At 44.8% G+C, this 25,298-nt stretch overlaps 2 protein-coding genes across 2 annotated transcripts in view; one reads left to right on the top strand and one right to left on the bottom strand.

Annotated features, from left to right (window-relative positions):
• PIGF (phosphatidylinositol glycan anchor biosynthesis class F) overlaps positions 1-3,816 on the top strand; it is a 48,812-nt gene extending 44,996 nt beyond the window's left edge. The window contains exon 6 of the mRNA XM_068233036.1: positions 3,510-3,816. Coding sequence (XP_068089137.1) covers positions 3,510-3,623 — 114 coding nt within the window. The 3' untranslated portion in view covers positions 3,624-3,816. The remainder of the gene's footprint in view (positions 1-3,509) is intronic.
• Positions 560-25,298, bottom strand: part of RHOQ (ras homolog family member Q) — a 41,500-nt gene continuing 16,761 nt past the window's right edge. Inside the window, exons 3-5 of the mRNA XM_068233037.1 lie at positions 12,380-12,544; positions 8,289-8,384; positions 560-4,040 (exon numbers count right to left, since the gene is read on the bottom strand). Of these exons, the coding sequence (XP_068089138.1) occupies positions 3,885-4,040; positions 8,289-8,384; positions 12,380-12,544 (417 nt within the window). The 3' untranslated portion in view covers positions 560-3,884. The remainder of the gene's footprint in view (positions 4,041-8,288; positions 8,385-12,379; positions 12,545-25,298) is intronic.

Raw genomic sequence — 25,298 nt, 5'->3', positions numbered from 1 at the left:
AGCAGCCTGCGGCGGGGACAGAGCGGCGATTCGTCTGTATGCAGCGTTTTAGTGTACCAGCAGCCTCTGGTCCTTAAGGGGGCAGAGGCTGCTGGTACCGAAGTGGTTAAAGAGAACCCGAGGTGTGTTTAAAGAATGTTATCTGCATACAGAGGCTGGATCTGCCTATACAGCCCAGCCTCTGTTGCTATCCCAAACCCCACTAAGGTCCCTCTGCACTCTGCAATCCCCCATAAATCACAGCCATGCTGTGAGGCTGTGTTTACATCTGTAGTGTCAGTCTCAGCTGCTCCTCCGCCTCCTGCATAGCTCCGGTCCCTGCTCCCGTCCCTTCCCTCCAATCAGCAGGGAGGGAAGGGATGCAGGCGGGGACTGGAGTTCTGCAGGAGGCAGGGAGAGCAGCAGACTGACACTATAGAGATAAACACAGCCAGCTCTGACAAGCTGTTTGTCAGCAGCGTGGCTGTGATTTATGAGGGATTGCAGAGTGCAGGGGGACCTTAGGGGGGTTTGGGATAGCAACAGAGGCTGGGCTGTATAGGCAGATCCAGCCTCTGTATGCAGATAACATTCTTCAAACCCACCTCGGGTTCTCTTTAAGAATAATGGATTCAGATTAAGATCATATCTACAGTCCCCCATCTCGTTCATTTAGCATTACATTAGCAAGAGCTTTTTCAAATCACAAAGTGCTCAAAAAAGCTCTCCTAGTAGGTTGCAGGCCTTGAGTTTATGGGAGCCCAGAGCAATATCTTCACAAAAGGATTTTCAATGTCTAAAAACAGTATTTTATTTATTCAATGTTCATAAAAGAGTAAAAGAGCATAACAAGTGCCAGGTCTGTGACAATGCATATGAAGATTGAATAAATAAATACTGTTTTTAGATGGTGCGGATCCATTTGTGAAGATATTGCCCATCTTGTTTATTAGCCATGGACTACATGTACTCCTAAAACAAACTGAGTGGTACTGGAGATGATGTTAACCTCATCATGGCTGATCCTGGTAAACACTATCTATCTATCTATCTATCTATCTATCAAGGGATACATACTGTAATGATAATGAGAAACACTGTTTTAGAATCTGCAGAAGCCGAACCTAAGACCAATCACATGATCGTAGCCAGCCAATCAGAGGCCTGGAATCAGAACACCTGGACTTAAATTGTCAGACGTAGGAATGGACAGCAAGTTGCTAAGAGTTCCAAACTGATGTTAGTTTTGTGTAGCTTGGAAATAAACCCTGCTCTATTTCCAAACTGCGTAAAATTTGCATCAACTCAGAAATGTTAGTATCAGACTGACCATCCAAAATATCCAGTTTCTCCATGAGTTCTTATCAAAGAGGATTTAGAACAAATTCAGAACTAATTGATCATCTTTCCACCAGCCAATTATTTTATGATAAGAAAAGGGTGCAAGTTTAGTGACTTGTCCATCTTCACAATCATCTCTTGTAAGATCTATGGCAAGATACATGTATGGCAAAGCAAAGCTGAAGCAAGAATAAACGTATGAGATAATGAATTGTATGTGTAGTCAGTCACTGGCGTTGTAACTCAGGTGCGTGGAGTGCGATGCGCACCAGGATGTTACCATGTTGCCTTTAGAGGGGGGGTGACAGCAGATGCCACTTCAGCAGAGCTGCATTTTGACACCCCAAAATGTGCCATTTTAGCTTTAAATATTCTTTCACTAAGGATGGGAGAGAAACGTCATTCTTTAGGCCCATACACACGTCTGATTTTTTGGGACGACGGGTCATTAGCCATAGACTAATGTCCTACCATATTATTATTATGTATTTATATAGCACTGACATCTTCTGTAGCACATTACAGAGTACATAGTCATGTCACTGACTGACCTCAGAGGAGCTTACACTCTAATCCTACCATAGTCATAGTCTAATGTCCTACCATATTATTATTATGCATTTATATAGCACTGACATCTTCTGCAGCACATTACAGAGTACATAGTCATGTCACTGACTGTCCTCAGAGGAGCTCACAATCTAATCGTACCATAGTCTTAGTCTAATGTCCTACCATATTACTATTATTATGTATTTATTTAGCACTGACATCTTCTGCAGCACATTACAGAGTACATAGTCATGTCACTGACTGTCCTCAGAGGAGCTCACAATCTAATCCTACCATAGTCATAGTCTAATGTCCTACCATATTATTATGTATTTATATAGCACTGACATCTTCTGCAGCACTGTATAGAGTACATAGTCCTGTCACTGACTGTCCTCAGAGGAGCTCACAATCTAATCCTACCATAGTCATAGTAATGTCCTACCATATTATTATTATTATGTATTTATATAGCACTGACATCTTCTGCAGCACTGTATAGAGTACATAGTCCTGTCACTGACTGTCCTCAGAGGAGCTCACAATCTAATCCTACCATAGCCATAGTCTAATGTCCTACCATATTATTATTATTATTATGTATTGATATAGCACTGATATCTTCTTGAGCACTTTACAGAGTACATAGTCATGTCACTGACTGTCCTCAGAGGAGCTTACAATCTAATCCTACCATAGCCATAGTCTAATGTCCTACCATATTATTATTATTATGTATTGATATAGCACTGATATCTTCTGCAGCACTTTACAGAGTACATAGTCATGTCACTGACTGTCTGACTATAGTTCATCTAATATCTCTTATGTAGTCTAAGGTCATTTTTAGGGAGCAGAAACCATTTATTTGTTAGTATGTTATGGAGGAAAGCTATGTAAACATCAGTAGAAGTTAATATTCAACTCCGTGCGCACAGTCTCCATGCCTGAGTTTTATTAGAGTCAATGTTTGTCAGCAGATCTTAAGCTATTAAAAAATTGAATAGTGTATGCCTGCACACAGGCATCATGTGATGCGGTCTTATTTAGGATAAGGACACCATGAGTTACCGCACCAGATGTCACAAACCATAGCAACGCCACTGTGTGTAGTACATATAGCAAACAGAGCATTAGTAGCAAAGAAAAAAAGTCTCTTGTTGTTTTCCAGTACAGGAAGAGTTAAAAAAAAAAATGACTTGAGTTGTTATTTGTGCTATTAGCTTCTCTGAGCTATTCAACCAATTTAGTCAAACTCAGTCCTGTTTTTTGAATAGCCAAGAAACGGTGAGAGGCAGCTTGAGATAAGGTTTTACTGCAGGAAAGTTCAATAGTTCATTATCTCTGCTCAAAATACAGAGTGTGGTTTTAAAACTGCAAATATGACAGAATGACGCTTTTGTAAATAAAGCCATAAAAATATGAGACCCTTTTCTTTGCTACTAATGTTCTCTTAACTATCTGTATTACACATACAATTCATTATCTCGTAAGTTTATTTTCGCTTCAGTGTCACCGAAATCTGAAAGTGTCAGAGTCACAGAATCTGTTTAACATAAAAGCAGGCCCATCGTCCCTGTTCAGTATGATAGTGCTGATTATGAATGACCATGCTCTTCTTTGTGTCCCTCCTGCAGGTGTGGCCCATCTCCTGCACACTGGGGGCCACTCTGGGCTACCTGGCCAGCCTCCTCCTGGCCCCATTCTGGATATACAGGAACCGGAAACACCTCACGTACAAAAGCAGATAGCAGGATGATGCAGAGGAAGAGCGCGTCCGGGCGATGGGGCATTTAAAGCACACTGGTCACCTCCATAGAAATGATACCCTGAGAAACAGCATCTTCCGGAAGATGGCTGAACAATCATGTCCTCCATGTGTTGCTGCTAAACATTATGTTTGCAAAAAGCAGGTCAATAAATCTTTGTGCAGCTGCGGTACAAGTTGTGTTGTGCATCAGGCTCGTACCATGTGTTGTCACGGGGGGAGGAGAAGGGGGCGTGGCAGCACGTCATGTGATCAGACAGCAGTTTATACACCTGGAGCCCAGTCTCTTCTTCATAGGGTGCTTCTTTGGAGTCAAAATAGCAATAATGGATTCATCAAACACGGCCTTCAGTCCTTTCTGTGTCAGAGCCGAGCACTCAACATAGCAGCACGCCCCGATCTGTGGAGAAGAAAATCGGGTAGTTACTCAGAGGAACCAAGCACCATTTTTGCAACCAGGGTATCTCAATAGCACATTAAAGATGCATGCAAACAATGTGGCTCATTATTTAAAAAAAAACCTTCACTTTTACCTCTTTTTTGACATTTAAATGTTTAGCAGAGGCTTTTATCACCTTACTTCGAGGCCTGCCCCACCACAGAAATTTCAGGCAGATAAGGGCTAATGTAATTGTTTTATTGCACACATTAGCAAACAAAAGCTTTTAAATCAGCAATGGGGGTGGTGGATGGATTTGACACCTTACGTCAAAGAGTTTACAGAAGTCACAGATGCTACCTTCACACCTTCCCCTGGATAAATAATGGGCAGCTAGAAGGGGAGGGGGGAATATGGCAGCTCCTATAGCTAATAGAAATCAGGTGAAACTGTAGAAAAAAGTGGTGCTTGGTTCCCTGGTAAACGCATTCAGGCACCATTAAGGTGGCCACACACGATTCAATAAAATGATCCAGTTTTACGACAAATCAATAGAAACAAATCGGTTGTACAGAAGTAGAAAGCTTTTTTTTAAAAAAAATTTGTTTAAGAAATCTGAAAGAATTACCATTTTTTTCAATATAAGGTGATAAAGAGTGGTGGAAATTTCTAATTTTTTTATGAAAATTGAACTGTGCGGGATAGATTGTTAGTTTCTTGATTTAAAGACCCAAGCAATTTTCTCAGAGTTTTCAATCATTTCTTTTCATAATTGGGGAAAAATTTAAAACACGAGAGTGGTACATTGGTCAGATTTTTCGAATGTTACTGGGTGCCTACAATCAGAGCAGGGACAAGGTCCTCCAGCACCCAAGGCTGAGACACCAAAGTGCGCCCCTCCATCCCTCCCACCCCAGCTGTCACACACTGATTGCTATTAGACTAAGAGGGCCACAGGGCCCACAACACCTTAATCTCTAGTTATATGGCTTGCAGTCGCTGCTATGTATCACCTTTTCTTATTTCTTTCTGCTTCAGACACAATAGGGGAATGACAGCTGAATGAATTGTGCGCCCCCTCCTACACTGCGCCCTGAGGCTGGAGCCTCTCCAGCCTATGCCTCGGCCCGGCCCTGCCTACAATGTACACATGGGCAGAGTCTGTATTCTCCTGTAAAGAGCAGACCCCGCCTCCTGCATGCCTCATCTCTGCTTTACGTGTGTTAGATTATGTGTGGCGGAATTACTGTGAGTAAGGGATGGAACCCACTAGGGCGATTTCGGGTGCATTTGGGATCCACGGCGATTCCCAGAAATGCTTTGCTAGTGAAAGTATGTGGGTGGGGGGCACTCACTAGTGCAATTGCAATTAGGGGCAATCGCAGGACATGCAGCATTTTGCTCAAAGTATATAAACGCTGTATATAAATCACCTTTCAAAGTGATTTTGCAGCACTTTGGGGGGCGGGGCTACGGACGGAAGCCAGACATCCGCCAACCGGTAAGTATAATGAAGTTTATTTAAATAAAAAAATTGCTAATCATAAACGCTTGCAAGCGTCAGGAAACGCTATTGCAATTACTAGAAATCGCTGCACACAACGGCGATTTTAAAGCGCTGCATCAATTCCTAATGTGTTCCAGGCCTTGTTCTGCATAGTGCTATTTGTTAACTTTATGGATATTCAGGTAGTAAATAAATGCTTTTTACCAATGAAATAAAAATGAAATCTGCTCATTTCTGCTCGCTGGAGGTGAAGAGAAGTCCTGCGTCGCAGTCAGAGCTCTGGCGGGATAACTATCTGCAGGGTAATGCTAAATTACCCAGAAAGAAGAAAGATGGTGAGAAATACATTGTCCTTGAAATGTGACAATTTTTCCTAAAAGACAATTTATCTTCCCATTCGGCTGGCGAGAGCGGATGATTGCGAGCTGAGGATGTCGTCCTGCCTGCGCTGCGCGGAGAATACACTCAATGTGGCCACACACCATACAGTCTGTAACATTTCTTTTCAATTCAAGAATTACAACTATTTTTCTGATTGAGTGTAACAGTTTAAAAATCTAATCACTGTATCGCGCACACGTGTTCAATTTTTCCCCAATTATTAAAAAAAAAAGATAGAAAACTGAAAAAAATAGCTTAGGTCTATAAATCAAGAAATTGACAATATTGTACACCATTTCATTTTCCTAAAAGTTGCTCAGAAAAATCCACCACCAATCTTAATAATAAAAAAAAAAAAAGATGCAAATGAATAAACAAAAAAAACTTTCAATTTTTCTAGAGAAGTAGCAGCACTTTTCTGGAGATCAGCTGACCGCTTCCTGTATGAGTAAAACCTTTAGAGAATGAATGGGAACTATAGTATGAATAACATTAGTGAAATATATTGGTGAATTTAACAAAAAATAAAATTGCTTATTTTTTACAATATTCATTTATAGATTATTTAGCCAGTGTTTGCCCGTTGTAAAATCTTTCATCTCCCTGATTTACACTCTGACATTTATCACAGGTGGTGACGGCTTTAGTTCTGTCAGGGGATCTGTACTGAATGTTCATTACTGAGAGATCTATGCACAGCAGGAGATTCTGTTTGCTTGGCAGTTGGAAATAGCCGTTATCTCCCACAATGCAACGAGGTTCACAGACTGGAAACTGTCAGGACCGTGGTCATGACATCACACTGTGGGAGGGGTTTTACCACAATAGCAGCCATACATTTTCCATAGTGTTTCTAATAAAGACTGATAGATGGGATTACTGCAAAATCGCTGGATCTGAGCAGGGAAAACTATGGAGAGGGGATCCTGGGGCACTGGTGAAAACAGAACTATAAAGCTATGTACACACGCTAGCTTAACCCTTTGGGGACCGGCTGCCTAACCCCCCTTAGGGACCAGGCCATTTTACAAGAGGGGGGTGGGGTCAGGCAGCCGGATCCTCAGTATAGTTAGCTAGGCATAGTGTGGCCGGGTCCCCCCCCCCCCCATAGCCAGCAGCCTTCACTCCCCTTTCAGGCTCCAGCGATAATCAGCTCTAGCCGGCATCCTTGCTCGCACTGCCATTAAGTTCCGGGTTGCGGCTTGATGACGTCATCAAGCCGTGACCCGGCACTTACATCAGAGCGAGTGGAGGGGAGCGATGATCGCCGGGGAAACGTCAGGAGAATGAGCCCCCATCCTCTTCTTCCCCTCTGACCGCCGCTGCCAATAGTGATCATAGTGATCACGTGATCAGGAGCCAATCATGAGTTCCGTCAGGTCTGCTCTACTGTACAGGTGCACTACAGCAGATTGGTAAATATTGCCACGTGCTGTGTGTCCGCCACTGGCTCCGCAGTCCGTCCGCATACACACGCCACACGTGGTTGCTGGCGTAACGTGGCCGTGTGTGTGATTCCCATGTGTACGTCGGAACCTGATTGAGCCAGCCCTGCATCTTGCAGCATGTCTGATCGATACATGGGATCAATTTCGACCCAACATTGGTCGCATTGTCCAACAGTCATGTTCTTGGCGGCACCGATTTTCATTCAATCTGATTATAATCATCAAATCAGGTGGTCAATCGGCCGCCAAGTCGCCTGACGTACGGCCACCTTTAGTGTAAAGCAACCTTAAAGTAAAACCGTAACCAAGAATTGAACTTCATCCCAATTAGTAGCTGATACCCCCTTTTACATTAGAAATCTATTTCTTTTCTCAAACGGATCATCAGGAGGCGCTGTATGGCTGATATTGTGGTGAAACCCCTCCCACAGTGTGATGTCAGGACTATGGTTCTGACATCACACTGTGGGAGCCTTGTTGCATTGTGGGAAATAACTGTTTACAGCTGTTTCCAACTGCTAAAAAAGCAAGCAGCCTCTTCTTCCTCTGACCTCACCTGCCAGCAGTAAAAATGTCACCATGTGATAAATGTCAGAATGTAAATCAGGGAGAGGAAAGATTTTACAATGGGCAAACACTGACTAAATCATTTATACATAATTATTGTAAAAATGAAACACTTTTTTTTATTACATTATTTTCACTGGAGTTCCTCTTTAAATCTGGCAGAACCATGCTGAGGATATGCAGCAGCGATTCTGGACTACATAAAACAGTTTACAACCATTATTTTGCTCTCCCAGATATGCACCATAATCCTCATAAAAAGGAGGAGGGAATCAAAAGTATTAAAACTTCTGGAAACTTTCCATTCTCTGTAAAATGTTCCAGTTAAGCGGCGCAGGGAAGCGTCAGCATAAAGCGTCACCTTACCTCTTTGGCCAGCTTGTGCCCCTGCTCCACAGTAATGGGCTTCTCCTTCACATCATTCAGCTTCGCTAGAGTCTTAGGATCATCTCGGAGGTCGATCTGCAAAGCATAGAAAAATAATATGACTTTCTTTTTACTTCTGAAGATGGAAAATAAGAAGGCAGACGTGAGAGCAGGAAGAGCGGAATCACGGCTGATCATAGACACGCTGCCCTGCTGCCCTCCGCGGAGAGGCGCTTTTAATAACGCGCTTAATGAGAAGCAAAACAGAACGTTAGCCGACACCAGCAGACGGAACGAGCTGACCCCGATATATTCACTGCAGCTGAAGCGCTCATCCAGATATTATCACAGCTACACAGTATACAATGCTGCAGTATCTCTGGGGGCCCCACAGTGTACAATGCCGCAGTATCTCCGGGGGGCCCACAGCGTACAATGCCGCAGTATCTCCGGGGGGCCCACAGCGTACAATGCCGCAGTATCTCCGGGGGGCCCTCACCCATTGCGAAAGCAGAAAATTTGGTCCCCCGCTAGTTGGGCACCATTAAATACTCGGTAAGGAGGGGGAATTGTGGCACCCGATAAACATAGTGAGACTAGTTTTTGTTTTTTGCGGCAGTGGGGACAGTGAAGGTTAGCCATTGGAAGTGGGTGGTTAAAGTGAACCTCCAGACTAAAAATCTACTCAGCAGCACTGAAAAGGCTTGGTGTTTCTTTAACAGTTTCACCGCATCAGAACTTTGTTTTTCTTACATAAGCGTTATTTTTAGCTACGCAAAAGCTAAGCTCCGCCCCATCAAAGAAAACTGCCCGGGCTTTTTTTCCCTGACACTGTGCAAAGCATGTTGGGATTTCCTATGTTGTTATTCACGTTGCCTAGCAACTGGGAGGGGTAAACAGCACACAGGACAGTTGGAACTGTGTCTCATGCTCCCTGTCACCTCCTTTCAACCAAAAAGATGGCTGCCCCCATGAAATCAAACATTTGCCTGTTCTTTTCAAACAGGGTGGGTAAGAGATTACATTACCTATCTATTTTTATTAACATAACTAATGTAACTTAATGACAGTATGTTTGTTTAGGCTAAAGTTCCTCTTTAATGTTAACCGTGGGAGGAGGGATGGGGGACGCATGGTTAAGGGTAAGGGCTGGATAAAGAGAGTCTGAAGCCAATTTAAATACTTGTTTTTACCTTTTATTTATGTTAAGGAATATGAGCAGTGCTAAAACGCTGCATTCCTGCGGCAGAACGAGGGTTTTATACCCCCCCAAATCCCCGGGGCAAAAATCACTTCCTGATAGAGGCAGAGCTTAGCGCTGTAGCGCTGCCTCTACTCGTGTCACTCTCTGCCGATCGCCGCCTCTTCCCGCCCCCTCAGTCTTCTTTCACTGGGGCGGGAAGAGGCGGCGATCAGCAGAGACTGACTGTACTGAAGGCATAAATAACAGGTAAATGCAAGTACTTAAATTGGCTTCAGACTCTCTTTAAAGAGACACTGTACCAAAAATTACAACGTTTTTTCTACCATCCTACAAGTTCCTAAAGCTGTTCTAATGTGCTCTGCCTTACTGCAGCACTTTCTACTAGCACTGTAATAAATCAATGTATCTTTCCCCTGTCAGACTTGTCGGCCTGTGTCTGGAAGGCTGCCAACTCTTCTGTGCTGGTCTGTTTATGCACACCCCTCCAGGCCCCTCTCTGCACACTCCAGTGTGTGTTTTATTTACATAAGCCAGCAGCATCTCTGCTATCTTATCAGTGATAGAAGGAGAGCTGGATAAAAATCCTCCTCTGTTAGGCTGTGAAAGTAGCTGGCTGACACATACTGAGGAATTACAAACACAGGCACAGGCAGAGCTGTCTGCAGGAAGCCTGTCACTTCAGTGCATGAGAGAAGCTGGGGACAGAAGGTAAACACACAAATGATCTTTTGAGATTCAAAAGAAAAGCTGTATACAGCCTGCTTGTGTATGGATGTATTTTCTATGTGTGGACATGTAGTACATCAATCTACTTCCTGTTTTGGTGGCCATTTTGTTTGTTTATAAACAAACTTTTTAAAACTGTTTTTGACTACTTTTAATGCGGCGGGGAGCGGCGAAATTGTGACAGAGGGTAATAGGAGATGTCCCCTAACACACTGGTATGTTTACTTTTGTGCGATTTTAACAATACAGATTCTCTTTAAAGTGTATCCGAGAGCAGAAGTGTCTTAGGTACCGTACTTACCCCATTACTTCCTTAGGCTCCCTTAAAGAGACTCTGTAACAACAAAAACCTCCCCTGGGGGGTACTCACCTCGGGTGGGGGAAGCCTCGGGATCCTAATGAGGCTTCCCACGCCGTCCTCTGTCCCACGGGGGTCTCGCTGCAGCCCTCCGAACAGCCAGCGACAGAGCCGACTGTAGCTTCAATATTTACCTTTTCAGGCTCCAGCGGGGGCGCTGTGGCGACTTTCGGCACGGAAATAGACGGAAATACCCGATCTCCGTCGGGTCCGCTCTACTGCGCAGGCGCCGGAAACTTGCGCCTGCGCAGTAGAGCAGACCCGACGGCGATCGGGTATTTCCGCCTACTTCGGCGCCGACAGCCATCAGAGCGCCTGCGCAGGAGCCGGGAAGGTAAATATTGCGTCACGGCTGTACGGAGGGCTACAGCGAGACCCCCAAGGGACGCAGGACGGCGTGGAAAGCCTCATTAGGATCCTGAGGCTTCCCCCACCCAAGGTGAGTACCCCCCAGGGGCCGTTTTGTCGTTACAGTTCCTCTTTAAAGAGAACCCGAGGCAGATTTTCTAAATCTTAATAGGACACAGTGGCATGTTCTCTGCACAATGGCGTGCCTCTGTGTCCTTCTGCTGCCACCATCAGCCCCCCCCCCTTCTGGATCTGCCGTCCCCCCTGAAAAATACCGAAAGGCTAGCAACAATCTGATTGTTGCCCACCTTCTGTTTACCTGCCAGCTTGTCAATCAGCCTCCTCCGCATTGCCTCCCCGCCTCCTCCATTACATGGCTCCCCCGCCTCCTCCATTACATGGCTCCCCATTCCGATCTCCACCTCCGCTAGCTTCCTCCAATCGGAAGCTAAGACGCAACCCAGGAAGTACTTCCAGGTCGCAGCTTGGCTTCCGATTGGAGGAAGCTAATTACAAAATAATGACTCAAAATTGCAAGAATACACAACATTTTGTCACAAAAATAATCGTAATTACAAAAATATTTGTGGAGGCGGAACTAGGATGCGTGGCCACGAGAGGAAACTGATTGAGGGACAGCGACGCTACTGAGCCCCCCAGGAGGCCTACACACAGCGTGGAGACCCTTTAAAACTCTGACTGGGTGATTGAGACACTGCTGATGCATGAAAGATCAGCAGGACAGCCAGGTAACTGGTATTGTTTAACCTCCCTAGCCGCCACAGGGGATCACATGGCCCTGGGAGGATTTTTTTTTAATAAAATCTGTTGCTTATTGTTAAGCCTGCACTAGGCTAGCTAACTATGTGCGCCAAGTCCCTCCAGTCCCCTCCCATCGCCGCCGTTATACGTACCCCCAGGTATCCCGCGATGGTGCAGCCTCCCAATCAGCACCCAGCTTCGCTATGGGGAGGATCAGGATCGGAACTGCGCATGACGTCATGACATCATGTCCAATCATCGCCATAGCGACGAGTGAAGCTAATTGGTGAAGCTGCAGCTCTCGTGGGATCGTGAACGGGTAAATATAGCCGGCGGCGATCGGGGGGGGGGTTCAGAGAGGTGCCGGGGGACTTGGGGCACATAGATAGCTAGCCTAGTGCTAGCTAACAAATAAGAAACACTTTGAATTTTAAAAAAATCCCTCTCGCGGACGCAGCCACTGAGTACCGCCAGGGAGGTTAAAAAAAAAATAAATATGGCAGCCTCCATATCCCTCTCACTTGAGGTGACCTTTAACACTGCACTACAGAAAATTGATAATACTTAGTTAATTCAGAAGGGATAGAACTGAAGCTATCTGAGGGCATGTTCAGTTTTACCAATGTTTGATCCACTTCAAGAACACACTGAGAAAGTTTTTGTCCAGATCAGAGTTCCCCTTTAACACGTTACCTGCGTCCCCACGAGCAGGAAGGGAACGTTTGGCGCGTACTCCTTTAACTCCGGGACCCATTCTTCCTTTACGTTCTGGAAGGAGGCGGGGTTCACCACAGAGAAGCAGATGAGGAAAACGTCCGTCATGGGATAAGATAACGGCCTCAACCGATCGTAATCTTCCTGGAAGAGCAAGTCATGGTGATTACTAGTCAGCTGGAGAACAGGGCAGCACGCTCACATACTATACAATAACATTTCTATAGCGCTTTTCTCCCATAGGACTCAAAGCGCTTAGGCTCTCTCAGATTCAGTAATTGGTAGTAGGATGAAGTATTCACACAACAAAAGTTAAATTTCTGCAAATACCAAACTGAACAGGTGGGTTTTCAGTCTGGATTTAAACACGTCCAGGGATGGAGCTGTCCTGATCTGCTGAGGTAAGGAGTTCCATAACGTAGGAGCAGCATGACAGAAGGCTCTGGGACCAAAAGTTTCCAAGTGGACTCTGAGTATGACTAGAATATTAGAACCTGTGGCTCTGAGATTGAAGGGATTGCTACGCAGCTGCAACATTTCTTTCATGTATCCAGGATGAAAGAGATGAGATCACATGACACACACATCACATGGGCCTGGCCACAGCCTGACACCACTGCAGCATGCTCACATACTGGAGATCAGATCACGACACATCACATGGGCCTGGCCACAGACTGACACCACTGCAGCCCACTCACATACTGGAGATCAGATCACATGACACATCACATGGGCCTGGCCACAGACTGACACCACTGCAGCCCACTCACATACTGGAGATCAGATCACGACACATCACATGGGCCTGGCCACAGACTGACACCACTGCAGCCCGCTCACATACTGGAGATCAGATCACATGACACATCACATGGGCCTGGCCACAGACTGACACCACTGCAGCACGCTCACATACTGGAGATCAGATCACATGACATCACATGGGCCTGGCCACAGACTGACACCACTGCAGCCCACTCACATACTGGAGATCAGATCACATGACACATCACATGGGCCTGGCCACAGACTGACACCACTGCAGCCCACTCACATACTGGAGATCAGATCACGACACATCACATGGGCCTGGCCACAGACTGACACCACTGCAGCCCACTCACATACTGGAGATCAGATCACATGACACATCACATGGGCCTGGCCACAGACTGACACCACTGCAGCCCACTCACATACTGGAGATCAGATCACGACACATCACATGGGCCTGGCCACAGACTAACACCACTGCAGCACGCTTTAAATCGTTCCGTTTAGCGGAGTTAAACAGAACGGACCCAAACGGATTATACGCAAAACAGTCGTTCCAATGAGCGTAACGCAAGCATGGGTGCTGCACGACTTTTCTGGATTGACCCCGTATCAGCTGGTTCTGGTGCACAGAAAATGGCCCCCTTGCAGAAAATTGCCCTGACCTTCTCTATATCAGATATACCAAAGGTAAAGGCATTTTTCTGCAAGGTAGCAGGGCTACACAATGGAACCCAGCAAATATGAGGCCCTGGTGAATCTTACTATACGGATGACATACTGGGGCAATCACATTGCCAATGACAGGCCAGGATGGCCTGTCATTATCAACTTTATCTATCAATATCATGAAAAAAATATCTGTACGCTAAAACATACTGAAAAGTCAAAGGTTTTCAGAGGTGGCACAACACTGTAAAAAAAATAAAAAAATAGACAAAAACCAGAAGGAAACGAGACAATCATTTCTTCCAGCAGGGATTGCCTGTGAATAGGTCAGTCGTCTGCAGAGCGTACAATCGGCTGGCACAGGAGGGAGGGGCAGGCAGCATCCATGCACACACAGCATGCTGGGCACACATGGGCAAGGTCATGCATTAGCACCGCCTGCGTGGGCCATTACCCAGCCTCGCTCATCGGATGTGCGCAGCGCGGCCGACACACGGTAATGGGCATTTATGATTTACTAATGTAAAGGAAAGCAGCAGGAGCCTAAACAAGCGATAAATAAACAATGACAAGCAGACTGGAAAGGGAAACCTATATATAGACTGAAATCTCTCTGTGCAGCCGACAATCATGCGTAAAATCCCAAGGAAAGCGCAAACCGCTTAAAGGAAAAGCAGACTTCTTATACATTGTCATTACTAAGCTCAGTAAGAGCCCTTCCTGCAGACAGCAATGTGATCCGAAAATCGGATTGGACGGGATTCTGCGGCGTTCCGGAAATTGCCGGTGCACCGCGATTATTACTGTAATCACCGTACCTCTTTTCCTACAGCGGCGATCGTACACGGTGCAATTTCTACTTAAGCGCAATTGTACTGCCTGCTGCAGGTTTACTTTGATTGCAAATAGTAGTCTATAGGAGAGCATACCATAGATCGCAATCAGCCTAGGAATCGCTGCACACAGCACTTGCACGTTTTAAAGAGACATTGAAGCGAAAAAAATTATGATATAATGAATTGTTTGGGTAGTACGGATAATTACTAGAACATTAGTAGCAAAGAAAAATTCTCATATTTTTATTTTCAGTTATATAGTTTTGTTTTTTTTATAACATTCCATCATTCTCCAATATTTGCAGTTTGCACACTACTCAGCATTCTAAATAATTTTACAGAGCAGGCTAGTGAACATTTAGGGCTTGATTCACAAAGCGGTGCTATCCTACTTAGCACGTCTAAAGTCTTTAGACGCGCTAACCAGGGTGCTAAGTAGGTTAGCACCAGATTTCTCAATCAGATCGCGCGCTAACTTTGCGCGCTTAAAGTTTAACGCGCACAAAGTTGTACGCGCGCTAAGTCCCATAGGCTTTAATGGGCACTTTGCGCGGAGCGCCCTGCGCTCTGTGCAGTACGCGCGTAAAGTTTTACGCGCATAAAGTTTTGCGCGCGTAAAGTTTTATGCGCGAAAAGCTTGTTTAGACGTGCTAAGGGGGTTTTCACAGGCGTGCTAACAGTTATCACCGCTTTGTGAATCAAGCCCTTAGCCTGTTCTCTGCAGGAAAAAAAACAATACAGTGTCAGACACTTGAGATAATAAGCTTCAGAAGACAGAGCTCTCTGCGACTTTGAAAGTCGTGGAGCTCAATGGCTCTTTTGCATAGATGACAACTGAAGTTTCTTAACTCTTCATGTACTGGAAACCATATTAGACTTATGCCTCTGCTCCTAATGTTTTATTTCTTAGCTGTACTACACATACAAATCATTACATCAGTTGTTTTTTTTTGCTTCAGTATCTCTTGAAAAACGATGCAGTGATTGGGTTCCAGCCCTTACACAATTATGAAAGCCTGTTGTCTAGGTGATGTGTGCTGTGGGAGGGACAGAAGTTTGTGGGAGTAGGGAAGGAAAATTAACAATGAGCTAGGTTGAAAAAAAAAGAAAAAAAAAAAAAGATATGGGCAGAAGTGATGTCACTTTTGGCATCATAGAGGAACAGTAAAGATGGAAACAAACAGAAATATTATTTTTCTTTTTTCACATCACATTTCTCCTAAATCTGACACAGACCACTAAAAACAACAGGATAGGTAAGCTAAAAAAAAAAGTATGGTATTTTTTTTAACAGATGATTTTTTTCAGTTAATTTGGAGATTCAGCCCACTACCCCTTTCACCCAGCTGTAAGCATTGCGGAAGCAGCGTTCCCCGCAGAGTGGCGTCACACCCGAGCCGGCACTTCTGCCTCTTTGATCTTTAAACTGGAGGCCATCTGCTACATCTGTGGTTCAAACAGAAATTCTAGTCCGGCTCTTCTGCAAGCGACACAATCCAGTGCGGCCAAAAATAAATTCTGGGCTGAAATCCAATGTTTGGCCATGAAGGGCAACGGTAACCGCTGCCCGAGTGTGAGCACTGGACACACGTGCTTAAAGCAAACCTGAACTGAAAATTAAAAGTCGTGGTTTGGCCGCGTGACTAAATGGCCGCACAGTGACAGGGCTCCGGCAGCAGGCTCTGAGATAACGTCTCTCACCGGCAACTGAGCTGAAATATTTGGGCACCGCTTACCTTAGCGACCTCTCCACATAGCAAGGAACAACCTACCCTGCGGAAATGCGTGAAAAACATCTGACAGGCCCGCCAGCAAAGATCATAGACTTTTATGATGGGGCATGGGAGAAGACTCCGCAAGATGGCCGTCGCAGCAAAAAACAACACATGGAGACACATGTGGAGAACACAGGGAGAGACACCCTCCCCTCCAAACAAAACAGAAGTAAGTCAGAACAGGGGGGGGGGGGGGGGGGTATTAACAAGGGGGAGACGGTAAAAAGACCGATTCCAGATTCTGCTAACACCACCCCTCATAAAACACAGCCCAGCCAAAAATACGCTGCAGAGAATGCTAACACACTGTTTGATGATGAGGAGGAGGACTACCTCGCTCAGTTCCCAACCACAAACAATGCTGTGGCTGAAAATGTCCTGAAAGACATGCTTCTTACTCTCAAAAATTCCCTACAAAAAGAGATGAATAAAGCTACTGCTGAGATACAGAAAACAGTAGATGAACTAGGTGATCGCACAGACCATAACCAGTTAGTAGATTCCCGTAACGAACTTTCTGATGATGTCACCTGGGTCAAACAAAAACTCACAGACCAAGAGGACAGGTCCAAGAGAAATAACATTAAAGAGACTCTGTAGCAAAATTTTCAGCCTTAGTTCTATAAGTTCCTATGCCTGTTCTAATGTGGTCTGTCTTACTGCAGCCTTTCCTAGTGGCTGTATTATCTCTGTTATATAATCTAATCTTCTTTCCTCTGAAGGCTTTGTCGGGCTCAGGCACTCAGGCTGGAATGTGCTGGTCTACTTGTGATAGGATAGAAGCTATACACACCCTCTCCAAGCCCCCTCCAGGCTCTGTATGAGTCACAGACTGAGCTTCTCTCAGCCTGGTTAGCAGCCATGTTTTTTGTTTGTAAACACTGCCTAAAACTGGCAATTACAAGCCAGGATTGCAGCAGGGAGTGGCAGAAACAGCACAGAGGGGCCCAGGAGAACATAATGAATAGAATGGTATGCTTTTTATTGCAAGAATTTTAGAGTACAGATTCTATTTAAACTGTTAGGAATACCGGAGTCTGTCTCTGATCTAAATGATTTTGCCATTACTTTATTCAAATTGCTTATCCCCACAGCATCAGACAATGATCTTATAATAGACAGAATTCATAGAATCCCAAAACCAAAAGGCCTCCCGGAAACGGTTCCCAGAGTTGTTCTGGCCAGAATTCATTTCTTTCACATTAAGGACAATTTGTTGTCAATCATGAGAAACCCACCAGATCTCCCAAACCACTACAAATATAAAATTCTTTGTGGATATATCAGCAGCTACAAGCTAAAATTCTTTGTGGATATATCAGCAGCTACAAGCTAAAATTCTTTGTGGATATATCAGCAGCTACAAGAAAATATTTTCTGGAATGCACTAAACGTTTACGAGAAGAGAAGATATAATACAGATGGGGCTTCCCCACAAATCTCATAATTACAAGACAGGATCATTATCACGAAACCAGCAGAGGGCCTCGCACTAATCAAAGGATGGAAGCTGAACCCAACTTCTGAGAACTGCACCTCACCTTCCTCCTCAGCTAGCAATTCACCTCCTCGCTGCCATCCGGAACGGGAGACGGTCCCATCAAGAGGAAACTCAACCCCTTAAGACGACAACTCACTTACAGCTTAAAGTTATTTCACATACAGCTTAAAGTTCACTTGATATGTGGCTTACTAAATCCTCACTCTCCAATCTTGCTCTGATTGGCTCAGACTTACAAGGAGCTATTGCTGTTGAGTTGTGTTATCGGTTTCATTTACTCCATAATTTGTTAAAGAGACTGTAAGAAAATTTTCAGCCTTAGTTCTTCTATTCTATAAGTTCATTTGCCTGTTCTAATGTCCTCTGTCTTACTGCAGCCTTTCCTAATTGCACAGTGACTGTGTTATCTCTGTTATATGATCTAATCTGTTTTCTTCTGTCGGCACAGTCAGGCTAAAACTGGAATGTGTGGAATGTGCAGGGCTGCTTGTGATTGGATAGAAGCGATACACACCCTCTGCAGGCCCCCTGCAGGCTCTGTATGGCTCACAAACTCTGCTTATGTGAGCCTATCACAAGCTGGTTAGTTTGTTAGTAGATACTGCCTAAAACTGTTATTTACAAGCCAGGATTGCAGCAGGGAGTGGCAGAAACAGCACAGAGGGGCCCAGGAGAACATAATGAATAGAATGGTATGCTTTTTGCTGTAAAAATTTTAGAGTACAGATTCTCTTTAAGTAACTTTTTTTCACAGGTATAACCCAGACTTTATTTTTCTTCTTTTTTTCATTACCTGCAAGACTCAGTAGTCCGGAGACAATTACTATTCCACCCACTGACCGAAATCTTTAGTATTTTGGGGCGTATTACAATTTGAGAAGCCCAAAACTAAAGGTTACATACTGCTACAATAGAAGTAGCACAGAACTCTGTTGTGTTAAAACAATAGAGACAAGTTTATGTTCTGTTATTATTCTGTTACCTGTTTTATTCTTTATTCTGTTTATTGTTATTTACATCACCTAAATATGCTCTGTACCAAATATCCGGATATTATTGACCTAAACAACGTAACATGTCTCGAACATAGATGTAGATTTACTTCTAGCAACAACTCTACGAAATACAACTCCGAGCTTAAATTTCTAATATATCCTATATGAAAATTCTACCTAATAACAGCAAGGGGTTAAACTCCTCATTTAAAAGATCAATGCTATGGCAGGAAGCTATTAAATCGAAATCAGACATGGCTTCAATTCACTAAGATCATGCTGGAGATAAGAAGGCAAGAGAAAACTTACCTCCACATAAGAGAGAGTTATCTTATCTCTTCATTCCTTAAGTTACCTCCTCTGTAGTTAAGTTACCTCCTCTGTAGTTATTTTACCTCCTCTGTAGTTAATTTACCTCCTCCATAGTTATTTTCACACGCAGTTAATAAACAGCCTGTCTTTAACTCTGGAGTTATTTTAAGGATTGAAGAGTTAACTTAAAGACAGAAGAGGTTTAGGTTTGCCTGAGGTAAAATGTTTCCTGAATACTACATGCCTTATCACCATGGTAACAACTCTAGAAGAGTTATTAAAGACAGTAGATAAGCTTAGTGAATTGAGGCCATAGTCTGCATCCAGGAGTCTCACTTTCACGTGGAAAAAAATCACCTAAATTCACACATCCAAAATTTCCTCATATTTAAATCCTCTGCAAACTCAAACAAAAAAAAGGGGTCATAATTGCGAATAAAGATTCTATCACATCACTACATCAATCATATTCAGACCCCCAGGGCAGATTCATAATTCTTATAGCCGAATTCAATAATAGATTAATAACACTGGTTAATATCTATGCACCAAACAGACACCCTTTCAAAATAAAGTAATTGATTTAGCCAGGAAAATGCAAAAAGGTAATAGAATGGTGATTGGTGACTTTAATACCATTTTAGACAACCATCTTGACTCATCCAACACATCTAGACCTCAAAACAACCAATTAAAAATGTATTATGGAAAGAAAAATGATATCATGTATGGAGATGTCAACATGCAAATGAAAAAAACTACTCATATTTCTCATCCATTCACCAATACTATTCCCACATAGATAGAGCCATCTCAGACAAAATACTATTACAAGAGGTGAAAAACTCAGACATAGGCAACATAACTTGGCTGGATCATGCCCCAATCTCTTTTACCATAAAAAATAAAATTGATCAACTCGTACCACTTACGAGCACTGGTGTGACTTGAGGCCTCTCGAGGGGGGTCTCATTTCCTACCTATACTCGGTTATTTCACAACCTCTAGAGGTCGATAAAACTCCAGCAATGAGGGCATGGGAGGAGGACTTGGGCCAAACTCTCACCATAAAACAATGGGCCAAATGCTGCCTTACATTAGCTAAAGGAAGTAACTATTTTTCACATACTGAAACTAACTTCAAAATATTGCATCGAACATACATCACCCCGCAAAAATTGCACATCATTTACAGGGACAGATCCCCTCTATGCTTCAGAGGATGTGGCCAGGTGGGGGACCTAGCCCACATATGGTGGTATTGCCCTATAGCAAAAACTTTTTGGGCACGAGTAGCCACTGCCATAGCTACAGCTCTCGAGATAGATATCTCCCCTGATCCCTTGCAACTCCTGCTGGGACACAAGCCTCAGAGGTGGAAATATCCACAACACAGACTAGCCCAACATGTTGCTAAGGCGGCCCGCCTACACATCGCCCGCCAGTGGCTTAAACCCTCGCTATCATTTGATCAGGCAGATGAGATCATAATGAACATCCTCATTTCAGAAAGACTCCTGGCAATTGTTAATGACACAACTCTGGCCTTCACCCGAACCTGGCAGCCCTGGCTCACGGCCTCAGGTTCCCTGGGGCTGCGGTCCTGTGCCCTCTCATCTTAGGTGCCGCTCCCGACCCTACGGTTGACCCCACAAAAGAACAATATATATACCTGCATTTCTGATTTTTGTTTATTTCTACTGATAATTGTTATACTGATTACTTGAAAGAATGCCCCTTGTTAAGGGATTAATCAAAAAAGCTGTAAGTTTTATATGCATTTTTTACTCAATAAAATACTTTGAAACTAAAAAATAAAATTGAGGTGAACTACCAACCACCATGGAGATTAAACAAAACAATACTTAATAATACTAATTATAAAACACATATTAAAAGAATTGTCTGAATTCTTCCACTTGAACGAGACTCCTGGTATGGACAAACAAATAATATATCCCTCCCCTATACAGTTCCCTGGTATCTAGTGCCCCCCTCCCCTATACAGTTTCCTGGTGTCTGGTGTCTAGTGGCCCCCCTCCCCTATACAGTTCCCTGGTGTCTAGTGGCCCCCTCCACTATACAGTTCCCTAGTGTTAAGTGCTTTGCCCCTAGTGTCTAGTGGCCCTCCTTTCTCCCCTATACAGTTCCCTGGTGTCTAGTGGCCCTCCTTCCTCCCCTATACAGTTCTCTGGTGTCTAGTGGCCCTCCTTCCTCCTCTATACAGTTCCCTGGTGTCTATTGGCCCTCCTTCCTCCCCTATACAGTTCCCTGGTGTCTAGTGGCCCTCCTTCCTCCCCTATACAGTTCTCTGGTGTCTAGTGGTCCTCCCTCCCTCCCCTATACAGTTCCTTGGTGTCTAGTGGCCCTCCTTCCTCCCCTATACAGTTCCCTGGTGTCTAGTGGCCCTCCTTCCTCCCCTATACAGTTCCCTGGTGTCTAGTGCCCCCCTCCCTCTCCTCTATAGCTTCTCCGGTGGTCTAGAGTGGGCCAAACATAAAACAAAGTGGGGGAAACCACTTGGGGGCTACACTTGATGGCTCTGCAGGCCAGATTTGGTCCACGGGCTGTTTGACGGGAGTTTGACATGTACTGGGGAAAGAGGGACAATAGGTGACTTGCATGGGGCAAAAAAATGTCCAGAAACAGCCCTGCCCTCTATCGTTCTTTATATGAACCTCAGTATATCAGGAACAAAGTGTTTTCAAAGCAAAAAAAAAGCATTCACAGTCAGAGCTCAGTGCTTGGGAGTTGTCCACATCTGTCACACATGCTTAGAATTGGGAGTTTTGCTTGAAGTTGATGAAATATCACTCCGCAGCCCGTCAGCAGATAAAGCCAGGGAAATGCCACAGCTGACATAACTGTAATCTGACCATAAATGAGGAAGTGGTGACAGTCTCAGCACAGAGCAATCCAGTAAGTATTAGAGGAACAAGCAGAGAATAGACATCCAGCAGAATATCTGCCAGCCAAACAAAAACCCCAACAGATGACATCATACAGAGCACAGGGTCAGCGGAGATGTCAGATACACAGACTACTGCACTATTACTGAAGACACCCAGCTGAGGTTATCCTTCAGGTCCCTTATAGGGCTGGAACCCACTTGAGCGATTTTTTTTATGCGTTTAGGGAGCGATTCAAAACGCTAGCGATTTCCCTAAATGATTACGATTAGCAAAATCGCAAACGCAGGACATGCAGCCTTTTTGAGCATTAGCGTTTTGCGTTAGCGTTTCTGCAATGTAAAGTATATAAACGCTGGCGTAATCGCTCATGAATCGCTCATGAATATACAGAGCGATTTGCTAGCGTTTTTACATTACTGCACACTATAAAAAAAATTAAAATTAATTGAAAGGACCAATCAGAATAGAAAAAACGCTAATCGCAAATCGCTACACAATCGCTGGCAAAACGTTCAAATCTAAAATTCGCTAAACACTAGCGGTTTGCGTTAGCGTTTCCACGGGTGATTTTTCCACGATTTAACATGGAAATAAATCACTGGACAAAGTAGCGTTTTGGGAGCGATTGCAATCAGCGGTTCTATACATGTTAATCGCGCACGCTCCAGAATCGCCGGCAAACCGCTGCAGGTAACGCATTTACGATTAGCGATATTCGCAAACCGCCCGCATTTGCGGCAGTGAGGACACTGCCATAGGCTAGAATAGGACTAGCGGTTTGCGGTTAGCGGGAATCGCGCGATTCCCGCTTAGGTGTGAACGAGCCCTTACACTTTTTAAAATTGCTACCAAAATCGCCAGAAAACGCTCATTAAAAATGCTAGCGGTTGCGATTAGCGATAGTGCTTTGTAGTGGGTTCCAGGCCTTACACTTGCCTTGCGAGTGTGCATCGCGTTACCCTGTCTTACTGCAGGGCAACACAACGACAATGCAAGTGAATGGGGCCCAGCAGCACACTTACCGAGTCGCGTTGCGGCGGAAGTTCCCGATTGGCTGTTGAGCCGCTGTGAAGTCAACAGCTCGTTACCATAGGACTTCCACGGCGACACAGCGCCGGAAGTAATGAAAGTCAATGAGCGACACAGAAAATGTAAGTATATTGGCGGCGGTGCGCATGCGCGGAACAGTGTGAAACCCCAGGAAACCCAATGACATACTTCCTGTCCAGCAGGGAGTGCATCACTGGGTGAGGGGTGGCAAGGGGCGTGTGTGCGTGTGTGGGGGGAGGGGGGGCAGCGCTCTGAATGCTTGACAAAGTTCTTAAAACCACACCTCCCATTCCTCGGGTCAGCAGGATCTAACAGATTTTCCATCCCCGGGCATCGGTTTCCAATATTTCATCATTGTGTATTGACCCCCTAGGGCAGCGGTAGGGAACCTTGGCTCTCTAGCTGTGATAAAACTACAAACCCTAGCATGCATTTGCCTTTATGAATCAGACTCCTGCATTGCATTGTGGGACTTGTAGTTCCTTAACAGCTGGAGAGCCAAAGTTCCCTAACCCTGCCCTAGGGCATACATGTCAAACTCGGGCCCGCGGTCCAAATCTGGCCCTCAGAGCCATTAAATTTGGCCTCCAAGTGGTTTCCCCACTTTGCATTAGGTTTGGCCCACTCTAGACCACCAGGGAAGCTATATCGGAGGTAAAGCCCAAGATCATCAGGGAAGCCATATGGGGGAGGTAGGGGGAAAGCAATAGACACCAGGGAACTGTATAGGGGAGGGTGGGGGCCACTAGACACCAGGGAACTTTATGAGGGAATAAGGTGGCCACTAGACATTGAGGATGGGCTGCTACTTGGTTCAAGTGTTCAATTTCGGCCCACTTTGTATTTGAGTTTGTTTGCCCTAGGGAGACACTGATTCGCGCGAACGCAGCCGACACTGAACGCTGCACGAGGAATCTACGGCACAAAAATGACGCCAACTACTGTCCCCATGGTTAAAAAAAATACTTCCATTCATTTGAATGGAACGGTGGTTGCTCACTTTCAAACGAAGCTCCTCTCGGTCGCAGAAAATGCCACATTTTTCACCTGTCTGAACCAGCGGTAACTTTTTGCTGCTTCGAGGCTCTGAGGGCAGGGAAGCTGCTTGGCTCCGCCTTGTCACACAGTGCAGACTGCAAGGGGCGGGGCAGAGACAGACCTCACAGCAGACTGCAGGCTGCCCTTACAGAGGTCTGTTGAGCAGGAAGTGAGTGTAGAAGGTGCTCCTGACCAGGATAATTGAATATGACATCAGTTAATCAAGGAGATTAAAAGAGACAGCTCTACTGCTGACTAGGAAACATCTGTTCCCAGAACTGGGCTTTCGTTTACAGTATGTCTCTGTATTACTGCCAAATATTCACGATGGCGTGCTGGACAAATCTACTCGCTTCAGATCTGACAGCACGCTGAACGCTCGGGGAACAGAACGTATATAAACACACAGCGCATTTCAATATGTAAACCATCCAACCATGGTAACAGGCAGTGCGAGCACCCCGCATAATGTGCTCTCTGTTGCCACAACTGTTCAGCGGAGAGAATAATGATCAAAGTAAATGAGATTCTTGTATCTTAGCTGAGATTCCTTCTCCCCACTGCACAGAGTAATGCGATGTTCTGATCACTCATTTCCACCAGCCACTCCTGTGACAGACGAAACTCATTACAGCGCTCTAACTGCCGGGATGGGCGCAGCCTAATAAGTTTGTACAGAAACTACAATTGCCTTTCAAAGCAAACAACTGACAAATCACAGCCTCCTTCTATAAGTAAAATGCAGAGCACCTTTGTAGAAAACAGTATTGGCGTTCTTATTCTTAAAGAGTCACTTTTTTGGGAATAGCCGTCAATTGTCAGCGATCCTATAACACTGCAGAAAAACGCCCCAGTGGGTCCCAGCACTTACTGCACAATGGAACGCACATACTGTGAGCGCACCCTAAGGGCCTGTTCACACTTAAAACCGCAGAACGCCGGCGATTACCACCGGCGTTCTGCGGGAGTGATTTTCCCGCGATTAGCGCGGAAAAATCACTGGACACTGCGGCGGGTTTGGAGCGATCGCGAT

The sequence above is a fragment of the Hyperolius riggenbachi genome, chromosome 4 (genome assembly GCF_040937935.1).
Source record: "Hyperolius riggenbachi isolate aHypRig1 chromosome 4, aHypRig1.pri, whole genome shotgun sequence".
NCBI lineage: Eukaryota > Metazoa > Chordata > Amphibia > Anura > Hyperoliidae > Hyperolius > Hyperolius riggenbachi.
Note: the sequence above shows the minus strand (reverse complement) of the source record. Positions and strands in the feature narration are given on the sequence as shown.